This window comes from Takifugu rubripes, chromosome 18 (genome assembly GCF_901000725.2).
Source record: "Takifugu rubripes chromosome 18, fTakRub1.2, whole genome shotgun sequence".
NCBI lineage: Eukaryota > Metazoa > Chordata > Actinopteri > Tetraodontiformes > Tetraodontidae > Takifugu > Takifugu rubripes.
Genome location: NC_042302.1, coordinates 4,662,484 through 4,680,007, shown reverse-complemented (window position 1 = coordinate 4,680,007; position 17,524 = coordinate 4,662,484). Strand labels below are relative to the sequence as shown.

General features: G+C 47.8%; 2 protein-coding genes and 1 long non-coding RNA gene across 12 annotated transcripts in view; 2 read left to right on the top strand and 1 right to left on the bottom strand.

The window, feature by feature from the left end:
* Positions 1 to 6,394, top strand: part of LOC105417747 (uncharacterized) — a 33,691-nt gene extending 27,297 nt beyond the window's left edge. The window contains exons 8-9 of one of the 4 annotated variants that reach the window (XM_029851582.1): positions 5,787 to 5,916; positions 6,356 to 6,394. In XM_029851582.1, the coding sequence (XP_029707442.1) occupies positions 5,787 to 5,916; positions 6,356 to 6,379 (154 nt within the window). In that variant the 3' untranslated portion in view covers positions 6,380 to 6,394. Of the gene's footprint in view, positions 1 to 2,303; positions 2,388 to 5,786; positions 5,917 to 6,355 lie in introns of those variants that run through there. The other 3 variants (XM_029851584.1, XM_029851588.1, XM_029851592.1) reach the window with 3 other exon arrangements.
* anks1b (ankyrin repeat and sterile alpha motif domain containing 1B) overlaps positions 1 to 17,524 on the bottom strand; it is a 92,513-nt gene that overhangs the window by 16,715 nt on the left and 58,274 nt on the right. For all 7 annotated transcript variants that reach the window (XM_029851578.1, XM_029851573.1, XM_029851574.1 and 4 more), the window contains 6 exons: positions 14,920 to 15,563; positions 14,538 to 14,660; positions 13,154 to 13,223; positions 11,447 to 11,553; positions 7,098 to 7,196; positions 6,394 to 6,546 (listed from right to left, as the gene is read on the bottom strand). In XM_029851578.1, the coding sequence (XP_029707438.1) occupies positions 6,394 to 6,546; positions 7,098 to 7,196; positions 11,447 to 11,553; positions 13,154 to 13,223; positions 14,538 to 14,660; positions 14,920 to 15,563 (1,196 nt within the window). The remainder of the gene's footprint in view (positions 1 to 6,393; positions 6,547 to 7,097; positions 7,197 to 11,446; positions 11,554 to 13,153; positions 13,224 to 14,537; positions 14,661 to 14,919; positions 15,564 to 17,524) is intronic.
* On the top strand, positions 6,476 to 8,903 carry LOC115253411 (uncharacterized). The gene is made up of 4 exons (XR_003891734.1): positions 6,476 to 6,577; positions 7,061 to 7,222; positions 8,638 to 8,689; positions 8,790 to 8,903. It is a non-coding gene; the product is annotated as an uncharacterized lncRNA (long non-coding RNA).

Below are 17,524 nucleotides of genomic sequence, written 5' to 3'. Positions count from 1 at the left end.
TGCGGCAGCCAGACTACATCTCCTGCATGTCTCTGCCTGACTTCTCTCTCCCTCCCTCCCTCCCTCTCTCTCTCTCCACTCTCTCGTTCTACCCAGTTTACATTCTCCCCTCCTCCTCATCTAGTCACTATGGAGACACCAGGCCAGTACAGAGACAAGCTCATGCTGGCCAACAAGGAGTGTAAACGTATTCTGTTTGCAGCTCGAGTTGAGAGTTCAGCTGTATCAGCGATGGAACGGCAGAAAATAAACAAAGTATCCAACAATTGCAGCAAACTAAGCTAGCCACTAAACTTTGTCGCAAAATGCTTTGTTCATTCGCCATTGAGGCTGCTTTGTATTTGTTGCCCAAATGTCATTACCTGAATTGCTTTTTCATTTAATGAACCACGGCACATCACACGCGAGCTGTTGTCTACCTGTAAATGCTGACAAGTTCAGATGTTTGGCAGGAAAAACCCTGCAGCTGGGAATTTTCCTGTTAATTTGTTGAGAAATACTCTTTTGCAATGGCTCCGCTGTCATCACAACCTCCAGTCTCGCTGCGGGCACCATCATCTGTTTCCAGCAAACAGCTGTGACCTCTCTTGCATTATAGTAAATATGAGCATGTGTTTATGTGCGCGCTATATATTCACCTTCATGTGCCTGACTTCATATGTCACATGAATGAAATCCGACCCACAGAGCTTGACATCATTCGGACTATTTCTGTCTTTTTACATCAAGTCTCGTTACAGGATACGGTAGAATACAAACCGCAGGTGTCGCGCACTTGAGCCTCCTCTCGGAGAAAACGGCAACACTAAACATTTAGGCTTAAACCAGAAAAACAAGGCCCACTGGAAGTGCTGCATTCATGGTCATTAGAGATGACCTTGAAGCCTTCACACATTTATACACTGAGGATGCGGCATTGCCAGTGGGTTTGTGGTCTCGGACTGACACGGAGACCTCAGGGTGAAGATCGAAGCGCTGACCTTCACCAGGGCTCCTCGACCAGAGCCACAACCTCTGGAGTAACACAGGCCTCCAGTAGGACTTACAGGCTAGAAATAATTAAAGCTGGAGGGGGGGGAAAAAAGTGAAATGCAGATTTGTTAATTGGCAGACCAGCAGGTTTAGAGGTCCAGTTTCTGGAGTGGGGGGTGTCCACACACACTCCTCTCCTGACACCTCCCACGCTACGACCAGCACGGTGAGCGCTACAACAGGAAGCTGGATGCCAAATAAGGCTGCAGGAGAGCGATATTGGCGAGCTGGGCCAGTGAAGTACACTGCAGTCCCGAGGCAAAGCCACCCACATGAAAACTACACCTTCCTCCCGTTTCCCACCTACTGTACACGAGCACACCGGACCGCGCATTTCAACACACTGTGCTCGCTGCATGTGTCTGACACAGGGTTACACATCAATCTAAAGTGGGTGAAAACTGATCTGTGAAGTATGTGAACCATATAACTGTGCATTTAGTGTGTAGCTGGAGGTCTTATAGGGACTATAGGGTTTAATCCCCAGGTAAGGATGCCTGGGGCCATCTGGAGTTGGGATGTGAGGCAATCTGTCCATTTGGAGAGGTGACAGTGAAGGTGAGGGGGGGCAGGAGGAGGAAACAGTGAGACATTTAGAGTATCTGGTGCGATCCAATATAAATGCACACAAACACACACTTTTCATTTATACTAAGCGCACACAGCTCTCGTCTCTATGGTAACTAGTAGCTGTCATGGAAACAGAATGCAAGCGGTTCAAGAAAGACTGAACTCCTAAAACTGATGATGTCCTTGATGTAGTTTTGACCCCCGTGCAGCCGACACCAACATGCAGCCACGAGCACGCGCGTCGTCTTTGAGAGCGGATCTCAAATGTTGGCGATCGAACGCTCATCCCTGCGGTTCTGACGGATCGCTTGAGATGCGTGTCGAAACAAGGTTTTTATGAGGCACTCGGAGCCCATTTCCTGTTTGGCGTGTGTAAAGACCGCGTTAGAATAGAGGGAATGCAGGGACAAGTCGGCCCCTGTGGGGAAGTCAGGCGCCGACAGGTCTCCACAGGCTCAGCTCCTTCTAACCGATATGACATTAATTTAAAACACAAAGAATTGCTAGCTTCCTGGAAAAGTAGCGCAACAACAAAAAACTATGACCCTGAGAGACTCCCACCACTATTACATTTGTTCGTCACTATTCACAGCAGCATATTAATCTTCTGCATTTTCCAAGACATTCTGTGGTTTAAATGCTCGAGGGTATTTCTCCATATTAAGGGGGTTAAAGAATTACGATTCTCATTTCCACCATAGAGGGACGGACTGAAGGCAACCTCCTCCATGATATCAGGGTCCACTCAGCCAGAAAACATTAGGGGAATTGTTCCTCAAGGATCAGAAACTATCTACCCTCCGCCGTCATGAACGCGCCTTTCCAAAGTGAAATCCAATCCTAATTGCCTCTCTGTGCGCTCTCTTGAGGACTCGCTTGAAATGAGACCAATTTGCAGCCTTGATGCAGTTATTTTGCGCCCCGCGCGCGTCAAGACGGGGCGGCGCAGCTCGCTGCGAAAGGCTGCAGCACCACCGTGCGGTTCCACAGAGGACGCATGAGCAGCTCGCTGCACTGCAGGGAAATTATACACCAGTCAGGCTGATTACACCTCCACCACCCTCCCTCCATCCACCGCTTCCTTTCTTTCACCGTCCCTTCTGCCGTTGTTATTTTAAAAACATAACTTCATTACAAGAACTACGGCGGTTTAAGCCCTCTGCTTCCACCCAGTCCCTAATCAGATTGACCATCAGCATCATGGAATTAATGGCCTTTATTACAAGGCGTGTGTGTTCCCAAACGGGCTCTGCGAGGCTGTTTGGGTTAATCCCGCATGCACAGATTATGACAGGAAATTATTCCAGACGGCTTTTACCAGGAGGCCTGTGATATTAAAAGCAGGCTGACGAAGCTGTAGCACGGTGCCATTATTACGACCTCAAGCAGCCGATACAGCTCGCTGCATTTGTTTACGTTCTGCCATAAATGAGAGCATCCTCCCAACAACCAGAGGTGTGTGTCGGGCACACACACCCACTGCTGCAACAACCGGGGCCTTTTCATTCAATCTCAGCATCATTAGCATAAAGGAGATTTAATTATATACACTCGTTTCACAATTGATGTGCTGATTTTATTCCAATTAATCATTAATAGTAAAATGAATAATTCAATTTAGAAAGTCACATCTACGGAGTTTTCATTACAGGGTCTGTCTTCCTGCTCTATTACGCATATTTTAGTCATTCTTGATCTTTTCTCTGTTTTAGTGCCATATATGAATATTAATGTATGGATTTATGCTACATGTTACATATGTACTGAATAAACACACTTCAGGTCCTCCTTTATTACACATTCTAATGAAACCCCGGATCTTTAGTAATTATTTTCATAATAAATTAACCAAGAATAATTACCGTAATTTCTGGACGACAGAGCGCAGCTGATTAAAAGCCGCATAATCTAATTTTAGAAAGAAAATCAATTTTGTACTGATACAAGCCGCTCCGGATTTTAGGCTGCAGATATCCCACGTAGTCATGTGAAAAATGAGATCGACAACATTCAGTACGGTAGATGTTTTGATAAGCAGCTGTTCTGCTTACTGGTCTCAGTGACGGTAGTCTGCTACTTTGTGTGTTAGCCTTGGCAGGGAGGACCCCGAGGACATGATTCTCTCTCAGCTGCCCATATCCCGAATCTATCGATCTGTCTGTCTGTCTGTCTGTCTAAATTTGTACCCATGATCTGAGTGTTTCATGTAATTATTCTTGGTTAATTTATTATTATTAATTCTAATAAAATGTCTGCTGAGGTGAGGACTAGGGGAAAACTACTGCCTGGATTGACAACATTGAGAGTTCGTCCATGAAGCTGTGGAACACGACTCTGGAGGCCGATTCAAGATTTACTTTATTCATCCTCGTAGGGAAATTAAATTGTCGTAGCAGCCTACTGTACTTACTGTACTTACAAAGTATAGAAATAGAATAAATAAAACACAAATAAGATTAGAACGTGGACAAGAATAAATTATAATCATATTTACATAAATATAGAATAATATAGAAATAAAATTACAACATAAAGAATTTTTGTGATTGAATAGTTTGGACCTGAGCTGATGCATGAGTCCGGTGGAGAGAGCTCAGCTCTGACAGAGGGATGAGTTACACAGTTGGTGGCGGACTGGAGCGTTCCTCAGAGCAGCGAGGCTGCAGGAGTCTGCTGCTGAAGCTGCTCCTCAGTTTGCCCACTGTGTTTTGGAGGGGGTGGGAGGGACTGTCCATGATTGTCCGCACTTTTAACACCATCCTGTCCCTCACCACCTCGTCCAAGTTTACAAGATTAACTCAAAGCCGATTGTGCGTGTGAGCATCAGATGTGGCATATATCAAGGAGATGTCCTGTCCCCCCTGCTGTTCTGCATAGGCCTAAACCCCCCAGTCATGACCATGGTAAGCACAAGATCCAGGCCATAAACACCTACGCCCTGCTGGCATAATACCCCGGCCACTGGAAGAGATACAAGCCACTGACATCAAGACAAGGAAGCTCCTCACCATGCACGGAGGGTTTCACCCTAAGTCCAGTGTCCTGAGGCGAGAGGAAGGACTAGTAAGTGTCCTCGGCACGTTACATAAAAAGAAAACTGCAGAGGGAGTTGCACTGGGACACACACTGCAGTATTTTCTGTGTGTGTACTGATGGTATTTTATAGATGCTCCTATAATCCCTCAACAGCAGGATGGCACATATGTGGCCAATCACAAACACACACACACACACACACACACACACACCTCATCCAGTCACTCCATTTTATAGTGCTGCAACGCTTCCACACAGTCCTCCCTCGTCTCCCTGGACACCGCGGCATCTGTTGCCCGCGGCAATTATCCCTTGATTACATCAAATCCGTGGTCAACAACAACTTTGGGCTCCTTGTCCTCCCTCTCTCTCTCCACTTCATCTCTCCACTTCCATACGTCCTTCCTGGTGTCACTCTATTTTTACTCCTCCTCTGATGTCAAATCCATTTGGGACCTCTTCATCAACATTCCCCCCCACCCCCACCCCCGACCGTATATGAAGTCAACATGCAGTCAGGCATTATTTCCCTAGATAATACTGATTGATGACACCTTCCAGGTGATATATCTCATGGTTATCTACCTGATGCTCCTATAAGGTCAACTGCAATTGGTCCATTTTTGTTACCATTATTCCCTCAAATGGTAGAGCTGTCGCACAAGTTACTGTAATTATGCAATATTAAGTTAACGGAGCCCCACTCCCAGGTTTTAATAAGATCATCTCACATATTCAGGGAAAAGATTCCAGATAAAGTTGCATCCTTGTGCAGCCTCTAGTGGCTGCACTCTGCACAGCAGCTTCTCTCAGAATCCTTCCCCAGCACCATTTCTTTTTAAATCCTGACAGTGTGGAGGCTTTTAGGAGCCTTTTTAATATCTTGAGGCCTTTGTTTGGGACAGCCATACATTTGAAATGCGCTCCCGCACATGTTCACACGTCCTGTTACTCACATATGCATCCAGAAACACGCGCGGACACATTAACGCAGCATGTGGGCGGCATCCCCAGCGCTGTGAAACATCTTGCATCCCACATGCTTATATAACTCCCTTTCCGCCTCCTCCAGCTGATCACTCATCGGTTTATCCAGCACTCGCTCACCCTCTCCTCCTCTCTCTCTCTCTCTCTCTCTCTTATTGAAGTCAGTCCGGCTGCTGCCCTCCACTATCGAGCACCGCTTGTGTTACACCGGGGCCATCGAAGGAGTGCCCCCCCGCTGAGAGATCAGGCACAAATCTGAAAAACTGGCTCAAATCTGCACAACCTGTGACGGTATGTGATGTCACACCAAGGCTTTCATGGTAAAGCTGCCCCCTCCTCGTGTTTGTAGTCGTGTGTTTAACATGCGCATGCACACACACACACACACATACACACACACACACACACACACACACTCTGCAGAGTAATGAGAAAAAGTGCCTGTTGGGCTTTTGGCACAGTGTGAACTCGGTGTTCTTATCACAGATGATTCTTTTGGCTCCAGCTGTGTTTCCATTAAGCATTAACGCTCTTTGTCTGGATTTATCAGAGGAATGAAGCCATTATTTCACTGTTACACAGAGTGTTGAGGTATTACTTGACAGCTCAGTTGTTTAGAAATGGAAATAAATCTACATATCCAGACATTTCTCAGATTACTCTACACACAGTCTTTCTTTGGTAGTTTCAGCTAATTACTCAGGTCGTTTAACCTTCGGGCGGTTTAAAGTATCACACAGAGGAGTTGGACTGAGAAGAAGGACTCACGTTGATGAGCTCGATCTCCCAGATCTTCTTCACCAGCTCCATGGAGGTGTAGCCATTGATGAGGAAAGACTTGGTGTAGTCTCCCAGCTCCAGCGACTCCAGCCACTCCGCCACAGACGTGGGGTTATTTCCATCGTAACCCACCGGCCGCACCTTCAGGAGAAAGACGCAGGTCAGATGTCTGGTATGAACAAAGTGCTGCCCTTTTCCCTTTAGAACAGCCTAATTTGGAGGTCATGGAACCCAGAGCCCATAACAACAAAAGAACTGCAGCATTAAAATCACATAGTTGCAATATTTCTGCGTGACGAACACGAACAAGGTTTAGATTTGAACGGGAGGCCCACGGCGAGGGCTGGGGAGTGCAGCCGCCGTTCATATATCATTCACTTTTATTTTGACAGTCCAGAGGGGTCGTTCTGCTTCAGGCAGGTAGATGAGCAGGGATCTGTCCGGAGCTGCTCCACACACACCTTTGTCTCATTTGTATCGATGCTGATGCTGCCTTTTTATAGTGGCTAATTATCTACATGCACATGTTTCTTTGCTCAGCGGATTTTTTTTTCCTTAATCTCCAAATCCTACAGGATTAAAATGACACACTCGTTCAGTTGAGAAGCAGTTTTACAAAAAAAACCCTGATCATTTTCATTTCTGTAACTTGCAGTGTGGTGGCTCAGTGGGTGATGAGCTGAAATACTGACCCGGGGCAGCAGCCTGATGGCCTGTAGGAGGCGCTGTCTGTGGGCCGAGTTCAGGATCCCGATCTCCAGCAGGTCCTGGTCTTCCACCACATTACTACCCTGCGGAGCGACACAGTGGCACAAAGGTTTGCTTTTATGTAGCATTTGTTTTAAAAAAGAAAAATCCCATTTTAGCCCCAAATGGAGCATTAATGTAGACATGCAAGGAGAGAAAAGGTGAGGAGCAGGGTTGAACGAGAAGCTCGGCTGGGAACCAGCAGACATATAGATGTGGACAGAAGTGAAGAGTAATGTAAAATAATCACTGGGGAGTGTGTGACCAGCCTGAAGGCAGCATTAAGAGCAGGCTCACACAGGAGCAGGGCTGAAGGATTACACCTGCAAGTCTCTCCATCTCTACCCTGTCACACTGATAATATCGGCAAAGAAATCCAGAGGATCGAAGAAACTCCCTCTACTCCTTCCTGGGAGTCCGCTGAGGAGTGCTGAGCTCTCAAAGCAGAGACTCGGGTGGTAGGCAGTGACATTTTAATTACAATTTGGAAATATCTTCCTCGAGGAATGTGTAAATCTCCATCCGAGTGACTCCCAAGCTCCAATTCTTCTGAGAACTCCTAACTCAGCCCAGTCCCTGTTCAATCCCAATACCAGGTGTCAGATTATCATGCAATTAGTAATTTGAAGCCCATCACAGCCGTGCTCGTTTCCTTTTATTCATCTCATGTCAGGACAAATGTGTGGCTCTCTAATCGTCTAATCTTCATTAATCCAATTATTTCCTGTAATCTTCATTGTAGCTTCTTAACGAGACGTTAAAATGTCAATGTTCTTTGTGAAAAGCAAGTGAGGTACCTCCAGGCTTATTGCTACAGTAGAACAACCGTCTCCAGGGCCAGTCTGTGCCACCGGCCCCCCGCAGCACTGCCCCATTCTGGACTCACCCTGTAGCTGAACTCCGTTCTGATGCTCCTCACCCCTCAGCCCCCAGGCTGGTTATCGTAGTGCAACGCAAAAGTATTTTCATATTCAAAGACAGGACTAACTGCTCCATGCTGGACCCCCCGAGAGCGAGCTATATACACACACATATACATATTAGGTTACCCTTTTTTGTCTTAATATTACATTTCTTCTACATCTGTAGGAGGTCACAGGGGATCAAGGTAGATATTAATAGAACTGAATAAAATGACCAATGAAAAGATCTTATCCTTCCCCTTGAGCCCATAATGTTCAAGTAGAAATATTATTAGATTATTAGAATGCCGATAGAAGCCGCATACAGTTACACAGGAGTAAAGGTTCCAGCAAGTTCTGCTCTGGGCCTGTTCTGGTCTACTGTCCATCTCTTTCCTGCCCTATTAAACTCCGACCTAAAGCTTTTCCTGCCTCTGCTCAGGGACGAGCCTCTGTATGATATTGGGATCCCTATTGACGGCAGTTTTGAGGGCCTCCTTAATCCACCAGTTTGTCTCAAGTGGCCGACAGTAAATCGCCCACTTCCATATTCTGATCACACTTGTGCATCCTGTGGTTTTAGTGCATGTTGGACGGTAATAACAGCTGTTAACAGAAGCAGAGGACTCCACAAGGTGAGTGGGCTCTGCACTACAGAGCCATAAAATCCCAGGAATCCAACATTAAAGGCTAACAAATGGACAGTTACAGGCCTCTTTTTTCCTGGTTTCTCAGGCACATTTTGGAAAACTACTAAGGAGCAGCTGCCTTTGCGTCACCGGGTCACAGGACTCCCCAGAAGGAGCCACACGATATGCTAGTTTTTCGTCTCTATGGTAAAACAACACAGCGTCTTTATTGAAAGCTCGAGCCAAACAGATGTGGCCATTCCTGAATAAGGTGCTCGCCTAGCAACAATTATTTTTATGTAAATATAATAAGGATGCAGGCAAAAGCAGAAATTGGAGAAAATTGAGAGTTGTAGAGCACATCTACCATGGAAACGCATGAAGCGTTGCACTGATCTGTCTGAAAACACTTTCATCAATGTAGTTTCCACTAGCAACATGCATCTGATTCAGGCTCAGATAACGGTGCTGTAGCTTATCACTGAAACTAAACTGTGTTGAACACTGGAGCATTAAGCAACACGCAGAAATGCCCCTTCTCGTGAGCTCCAATGTCAGGTTTGACGTGCAAATTCAAACAAATCGATCCAGGTTTTCAGGACGTTTACAGGACCTTCTGTGCTGCAGAGCCTCGCCGATGAAGCCACACCAATGTTGGCACCTGTTGGCAGGCTTGTGGGGGTCCTTTCACCATCACTACTATGCCTTATATATGCAAATCCCTGCTATTTCTTTAGTTTATAGGAATTTTGGGTCACAGAAGAGGAGCATTAGCCCTGCAAACACTGCTTCTCCTCTCGTTCGTGGCGTCCAGAGGAGACGGGACGATGGCGAGGGCCAAGTGGGAGGAATGGTTCCTGTAAAGTTCCTGCCCCCATCATTTACCAGAAACCCCTGCAGTGGAAAAGGGGTGTATATGGGGACTGCAAAGAGGCCATAAATCCTCTCCAGTATTGATTTTCTGCATCCTCCCTTACACATTTTTATACCCATTTAAACCTCTATATTGTTTCCTTTTAAACACCATCACCGTAGCAACCGTTCTGCAACCTTGCCATTTGTCTGTCAGCCCAACGTAGCTCGTCCTCTACTAGCGGAGGTGGCAGGACACGCCCACCTTAATGACCCCCAATTAGTAGTAAATGCTAATGGCCTGTGTGAGCGTGCGTTCCTGAACATGGTGACTCGCAGACGCAGACGAGCCTCAAGGTCAGGCTCATTTGCAAATTTGTTCAATTCGCAAATGAGGTTGAGCTGATAAATGGAAAAGCCTTTTTCCTTCCTCAAGTTTGCCAACATGCTTCCACAGGAGAGTTCTTTTTAAGTGGCTTCCCCACAACCTTAAAGAATATGCAGGAAAACTAAGAGGATTGTAAATCCCAGTGTAATCCTGCACTCTGCCTCGGCCACTTTTAGAGCTATTTGCACTTCCCATGAAAGAGAAAACACATCAAGGAGCAAAACTGAGGTTATCCACTGGGATGCCAGAACACAGTTTAGGTTGTTTCATTTTACTCTAATTTAAAATGTGTCTCATAAATCTATCAGAGCTACAATTATTCAACATCTGGCCAACATCTGTGCAGAAACGCTTCCCTGATCTGGTTTCTCTTAGTCCAATTCACACAGAATAAAACAAACATGCAGGTTATTTCTAAACCTGCAGGTATGAGCCCCCCAGTAGAGACTTCATTAGGTGGTGTGTCTGCTGCGGAGAGTTACTGTAAAAGAGGAAACTTCTCGCTTCAATTAAATGTAAAAAAAAGTGGCTGTGTTTAAAATGAATGGATATTTTAGAGTGCGCTCTAATCCGAAATAATTCCGGTGGTCTTGGGGCGCCCCCGGTGTTGCTCAGAGGGGGCAAAATCACACAGGCTGTGGCAAGAACATTAAGATTTGCCCCTATTTTTCTGTTGCCGAGGTAACAAGATGCACAGTTGCAGGTCAGAGGGAGTGAGGGATCAGAGATCGGACAGACGGACGCTAGGTCGCAACGGTAAAAGTGCCTTTTCAGCTTCAAATGTCAGGATGCTACTTTTCACAGCGTCACACGTTGGGTCTGTCAAAGTTGCCGTTGCTGAAGGCTTTTGTTTCCCTCTCAGCAGCACTAATCTGCAACTCCAGATCAACTCATCCTGTCTGCACCATCCCTCCCCCTGTGTCTCCCACCGTTCTGCCTCTGCTGCAGTTTCCCCCCAGCATCACTCCTCCTCTGCGCTTCCCTGCATCCGCCGCTCCTTCCCTCTTCCCCCGTTCCCAGCGCTCACCAGCGCCTGTGGCAGTACCCACGGCAACAAACAGGAGCAAAATCAAGAAAGGTTTGAGCCAGCGAGGTCCTCTTTCTACGTCACAGAGGATCAAAAAGCCCTCGGTTAAAAAAAGAATGATCAACAGGTGGTTGTAAATGTGCACTTACGCAAGAGTCGCCCCCCCCCCCCCCCGCTGCCTTTAAAGGAATCACATATTAGCATGGATTTACGTATTCATTTTATTTATTTTTGCTGCTGTAAGCATGTGCATCTGCAGCTTAACGCTGGAGCTGTGGCGTAGGATTGCAGTGCGTAGGAGGACCTCACATGGCATGAGTGGGGAGAGGCAGCAGCGAGGGGAAAGCAAGGGTAGTGTGGAAAATTAGGAGATGAGGGGAATCGGATGAAGAGATAAGATGAAGGGGATGACCAGTCACACAAAGAATATTAGAGAATCAAGCAGACAGGTTAAACGAAAGCACGGACCTAAATAGCTCAAACACAAAACACTCACCATGAACTGGACGTTGTCAAAACCATTGGCCAGCAGGTGGTTCTCGTACTGGACCAGTCCGATGGAGTCCAGCCACTGGCCCACGGACTGCATCGGGCAGCGGGGACCTATGAGAGGGTGGAGGGGCAAACGTTTGAGCAGGGAGTAGCCGTCCACGCGGTAACAGCGGCAGTCTGGCTGAGACAGCTGGCACTGCCACATCATGTTATGGCGGGCAAAGTGGCTGTCGAAGGATCCCGCCATGCTTCTGAGGGGTCCTCTGGCAAGGCAGCACAGAGGGGATAAAGGGGAGGCAGGTAGGGGGGGAAGGGGGTGAGAGGAAAAGGAAGAAGGGGCAGACTAGTCTAGAGGCATGGTGAAGATGGAAGGGGTCAGCATGTAAGGGTGCGAGCAGGTGAAAGACAGGCGTCCAGATGCAGCGGTCCTTCCTCTGTCTCCAGCCCTGGGGGAGGATTAGAGGGGGGAGGAAGGCTGAAGTTGTATCCAGAAATAAGCTCCCGTCCTGGGGTTAAATCCTGCCAGAGCTGGGTGTAGGAAAAGATGGGAAATATAGATCCACGAGCAACAGTGGCAGCGGGTTTCGCTGCTCACAGCAGAGGAGCCGATTTCTTTTTCAGCTGTTGCGCTCGCTTGGCTGCTTCCTTGAGCGTGTGTGTGTGTGTGTGTGTGTGTGTATTTGTGCGCATGTGTGCGGAAGAGAGAGCGAGAGAGCAAAAGCTGCCTATGCTGTAGATTTCTCTTTATCAAGTACTCCCACTCATCTGTATGCTTCTGCAGCCTCCTCTCTCTCTCTCTCTCTCTCTCCAGTGTATTTCTCTCTCTCTCTCTCTCTCCTCTGTCTATCTTCTCTCAGGGTCTCGATCGCACCCTGCTCTCTCCCTCTCCATACATCTGACTCGCTCTGCTGATAATAGCCAACACTACGACTCCAGCCTCTTTGTCTGCAAGACGCAGAGTTCCCTCCTACACACACATGCACGTGCGCAGCTCTACACCAGGCTTGCTCCTGCCTCTGTGTGTCTTGGTGGTGGTAGGGGGCCGTTTTAGCACAAAAAGGATTCCTCCTGGTGGTAACCATGGCTAGCTGAGTGTGTGCGTTCACCGATGTGGAGGGAGGGAGGGAGAGAAAAGGGGGTGGGGGGGATCATGGGTTGCAGGATGAAGGAGTTTATGCAGCGGGAGGGAGCTGATCACTAAATAAAGATGAGTAGGGGAAGATTCAAGGTAAAGACTGGAGGGAAAAACGGGGATTAAACCGACACCCCTGCTGTCAGCTGGAATATGAGAAATCCCAAATTCATCCCCATGACTGAAAGATTTGGATTGAACACTCTGGAATGACTAAAACAGGTTCTAGCGATCGTATCTTCAGATTTACTCCTCTTTCAATCGCTAACAGATCCAGGGATTCATGACAAATGCTCAAAACAAAGACCCTTGAAAGACCCTAAACAGGGCTATATTCTCTAGACCTTCAGGCTCGGGGTACATCGGGCTTTGCTGTACACCTGTTGTAATCAGTCACGTTGGGACTGTTTTTACTCCCGATGCTGGTTCAGAGCTGGAACATGACTCCTCTGTGAGGCGCTGCAGAGCTGCAATAGGCCCCACATTGCCTGATGAGCTAAAAGAGCTCGTATTGAACAACCATTTGTCCATTTTAGTCACAGTTACTCAGACGTCGATGCGTACGTGTGTGTGTTTCACCTGAGTTTTCCTTCTTGAAGTCCAATCCGCTTCCTATTCCGGCCCCAATGGAGCTCATGATCTTGTCGATCTGAACAAAGGGAGGACAGAGACCAAGCCTGAGTTCTGGAAATGTGCAGCGGGTCCGAGCGGGAGCGTTTGCCTGTAATAAGGCTAACCTCTATTTCTGGATTCAAATGTAGCATCATCATTACGCCAGCCTGCGCGCTGGCTGTCAGTCATTCCCCTTGTGAATTGGAAACAAGGAGGACTAGAAGGAGGAAAAGGTGTGTTGGAGTAGGTACGAGGGAGCTGCAGCCGCGGCTTCATTAGCATCTAACAGCTGGCTGTCACGCCGTCATCCGTGACCCTTTATGTGTCGCTAACTACGGGGCCGTCAGGGCCACCAGATCATCATGGGTCAGAGGAAACTGGCCTCCTGAAGCCGTGACTGATCCCACACGGGTGTTTAAAAGGTCTGTGATTGAGCAGAGCGTTTCCAGGCCGACGGACCATGAAGGTGGCTTCATGGATAAAAGCAGTGGGCGGCAGTTTTTGCATATGTCACTGCACACAACCATTAACGTGCATTCGCCCAGTATTCTGTAGACAACAGACCATCAAGGGCCAGGAGACGCCAGTGTTTTCTGACCCTTTCAGGCCACATCTAAAATACTCCCCCTGCTCTTGTCATCCTATATAAATAGCCATAAATGCAACACTTCAGCAGTTTTAGAGGTTATTCCAGATTAAAGCTCAAATTTGTAACCTAGAGAAGCTACCTTAATTACTGCTGTAGCTCTAATGGGGACGGATATCAGATGATTGCCTGTTGTGTGATATCCCTCCTGACTTGCATCCTGTTAATGATGCAACTCTCACTCCTGCATGTGATGCAAATAGAGCTTCTTTGCTAGTTTTCGACATCAATCCAGTTTCCCTAAAGCGGGATAGCTCATCTTCACAAGCAGGAAAGGTCAGTGTAATTGCTGCGAACAGGGGAAGGTTCCGGATGCTAATTTATCACCATCAGCAAGTTGTGAGCTGGAAGTAGGTGCACGCGCGCGCACACACACACACTTTTATTAGCATGATTTCATTTGAATCACAGAAATGTTAATGCATCCTTTTTGAAATCAAGGATTTGTGATGATTTTGACTGAAACATGTTCTGACGGATGTGTGGGTGGAAAAGGGCACCGAGATGCAAATTCCCACTCGATCCTTTTTTTTTTTTTAGATTGATTTATTTGGCTTAAAAGGAAGAATTGAGTCCACTGTAACGTTCATTAGAAACAGAATGCTAAATTATTGGGGTTCCTTTTCCGCCCCCTCAGTGGTTCTAGTTATCTCAGAAAAGATGGAAATGCTCGGAAAAAGGTTCTGATCCTAAACGATTCCTCACCTCTTCCCATTCAGCAGTGAAGGAAGGGGTTCTCTCCAGTCTTCCTCCTGGGCTCGTACCCTCTCCTGGGCTGGGGCTTCCCCCTCCTTGGTCTCTGGAGCCAGACCCCCAGCTGTGCTCCTCCTGGACATAAAAGCAAATATTTCTAAATCTTCCTTCCCAATACAAGTGAGCAGTGAAGCTTTGGCCCTTTGGCTCATCAAACTTTCACACATAACGAGGCTGGATGTTTGACTTCTGATTTATTCATTCCGGTTTTAAAGTGCTGCACGGCTGGGAACATTTTGGCCCAGTTTGGCGAGTTATTTAATTGGCTGGACTGGTTTCTGTGTTTGCCAAAACCCCGACAGCGAGATCAAAGTGAGATGAAAAGGAGACTGACCTGTATGGGAGACACAGCTACCAGGTTGGAATCGGACTTAGACAGAGACTTGGACAGCTGGAGGTCCAGCACACTGCGGGGCATGGACCTCATCCTCCCCAGGGTGCAGGCTCTCTCTTCGTACCCGGCGCCTGTTTGTGACCCTTTGGCTACGCCTCCTGGCTGGACTCCTGGCAACTCTGGAACTTCTCCGTTTTGGCCAGAGTAGGAGGAAGGTGGCCGTCCCAGGATGGACCAGCCACCAGCTGGATCCACCTGCTCACAGTTCCTGGATCGAGCCTGGTCCTGGTTCACCTGGGTGTGGAATATAGTCCGGTAAACCACCTGTGGCTTCTCTGGGTGGCCGACGTTGGACTCTGGTCCCGTCCTGGAGAAGGGATGTCTGGGTCCTCCTCCAATCACGATGCTGAACTCCGGGGCCTGCAGTAGGCCGCTTTGGGGGTCGCTGGAGGCATGATTGCGCGATTTGGGGCTGTAAAGATGGAAGGGCGTTTCAAGCGTTTCACAAGCTGGGGAGGATCCGTGGAGCAGGCCTGCAAACTCCTCTGGGATGTGGCTCTTCCTGCGGTCCTCTAACACAGAGGTGGATGTGGAGGAAGAGCAGTGAGGCGGCGGAGGGGGTTCTCGCTGGTACGGCCCGTCGTCTGGAGGGGAGAACAGCAAAAGTTGATCGGGATTAAGATTCCGGACAAATGGTTTGGGTTTAATTTCAAGCGGAGGACGTTTCCAGGAAAGGTGGTCAGAAAAAAGGTAAAAGAATATAAAATCCACCCGGAAAAGGTGCCGGGACACGAGGAAGATGCAGCTGAAGCTGATGCGTCCGGCTGAAGTGGTGAACGTATGCATGAACTCATCAGGGCGGACGTGCTCATACCACCGAGGCTTTCACCATGAGGCCCCCTCACTGTCCCTGTTCAGACGGGTGAGAGTAAACGGTCTGAAAGCTTCTTTGCTTCTTTTTTTTAGCATATTTGTGTAATTGTAGATACACATCTGTGTGCGTGCGTGTGCACGCGCATCCGTCACAATTCACAAACAAGTTACGCCCTGAGGGCACAGCAGTTGTTTGGAATGTGGAGAACCTACAGCGCACCATAAAACCGGAGCGGAGGCATTATTTATTTATTTATTCCCCCAACAACATTTTATGGGACTTCCCAATTTTCTGGAGTTTGAATTGTGGGTTGAGGTAGAATCCGAATTTGAGGCACAGAGCAGATTAGATCACACAAACCTGCACACAGGGTACATTTAAAGTTACAGTTCACCCTCAATACTTTAACAGTCCACAGGATTTTGGAGAGCTCATCTGTTTGATTTCAGGAGCTTATTAATGGGGTCACAAAAAATGGAGCGTTCCTCAGGAGAAGCCACGGAGAGGATCTTTGTTGTCTGCTAGAATGCTGTCAGTTCTCTCAGATTCATGGCTGGGAGCTTGGAAGTACAAAAGCAGTGAGTTGACCACAGGCTCCTGCTGGCTAACACCTCCTCCCTCCACACACGCTGCTGTCAGACGTTTCACCCCCGCCCCCTCCCCGAACATCCAGCCGCATTCCCATAATGAGCACAAATTTCCATAAGAAACTGTCGCCCAGAATCACTGTAAAGCTTGAGTCCCTGTCACCGCTGGAGGAATCGCTCGATCCCTGAAGGGAGAGGTTTTGATTTTGTTTTGAAATGTGAGCGTTGCAGCACTTCACCGGCGCTGTTGCAACCAGGCAACGGCATTAACAGCCGTGTCATCGGGGCACAGATTGTGACTCATTGTCAAGCCTTTATTTATACCTGGATAAATGTCCTCCAGATGCAGGAAGCTCTGCGGCCCTGTGATGCTTCCTCACCAAAAGAGCCCAAATGGCTGAAACGTCAGGTTAGCTCATGTCAACTTCATCCAAATATTGATCACTTTAACAAGTTTTAGCTATTTAATAATGCCAAGAAAAAATAATAGCTGTTTAATTGTCATTTCCACTGCTTCTGTCCACTTTTGTCCAACTATTAACTACGGCAACAGGTGAGCGTGTGGGTCGCTATAGCAACTAGAGTTGCATCAGCCCGTACTAGTGTTCGAAAGTGCATAGCTTCTGAAAGAGGTCACGTTTGTTCATAACAGTTTTCTGACACCAAACCAGATTTCAGGTGAATATAAGAAAGAGAAATCAAGGAGTAAACCAAATAAGCTGACAGGAGTATTGGTGCCTCAGGCAGATTACTGGATGGATGACCCACCGGAGGGGTGATCCATCCCAGTCTGCGATCAATAACCTCCTCCCTCCCTCTGAGTGCTTCTTACCTGGACCTGCAGGACTCCCATCGCCTCAACGCGCCTCACCGTGTGCGGAGCAGGAGCGCCGCGCCGGTGTTAAAGAACATTTCATTGCGCAACATTACGAGCGAGCAAACACGCTGGAGCACGCCGCTGCTCAGCCCACAAGTGATTGGCATCCAGATAAGCCGCCAGTTGTCGGTCTTTGTGCAACGCGCGGAGGTGCGAACCTTCTCGGCTCGACCCCCATCTGCTGCATCCGTCACCATTAAAAGGTTCAGGACAGATGTATCACTTGGTTTTAATCAGGCAGCTGCTGCTGCATGTTTGCCGACAGGA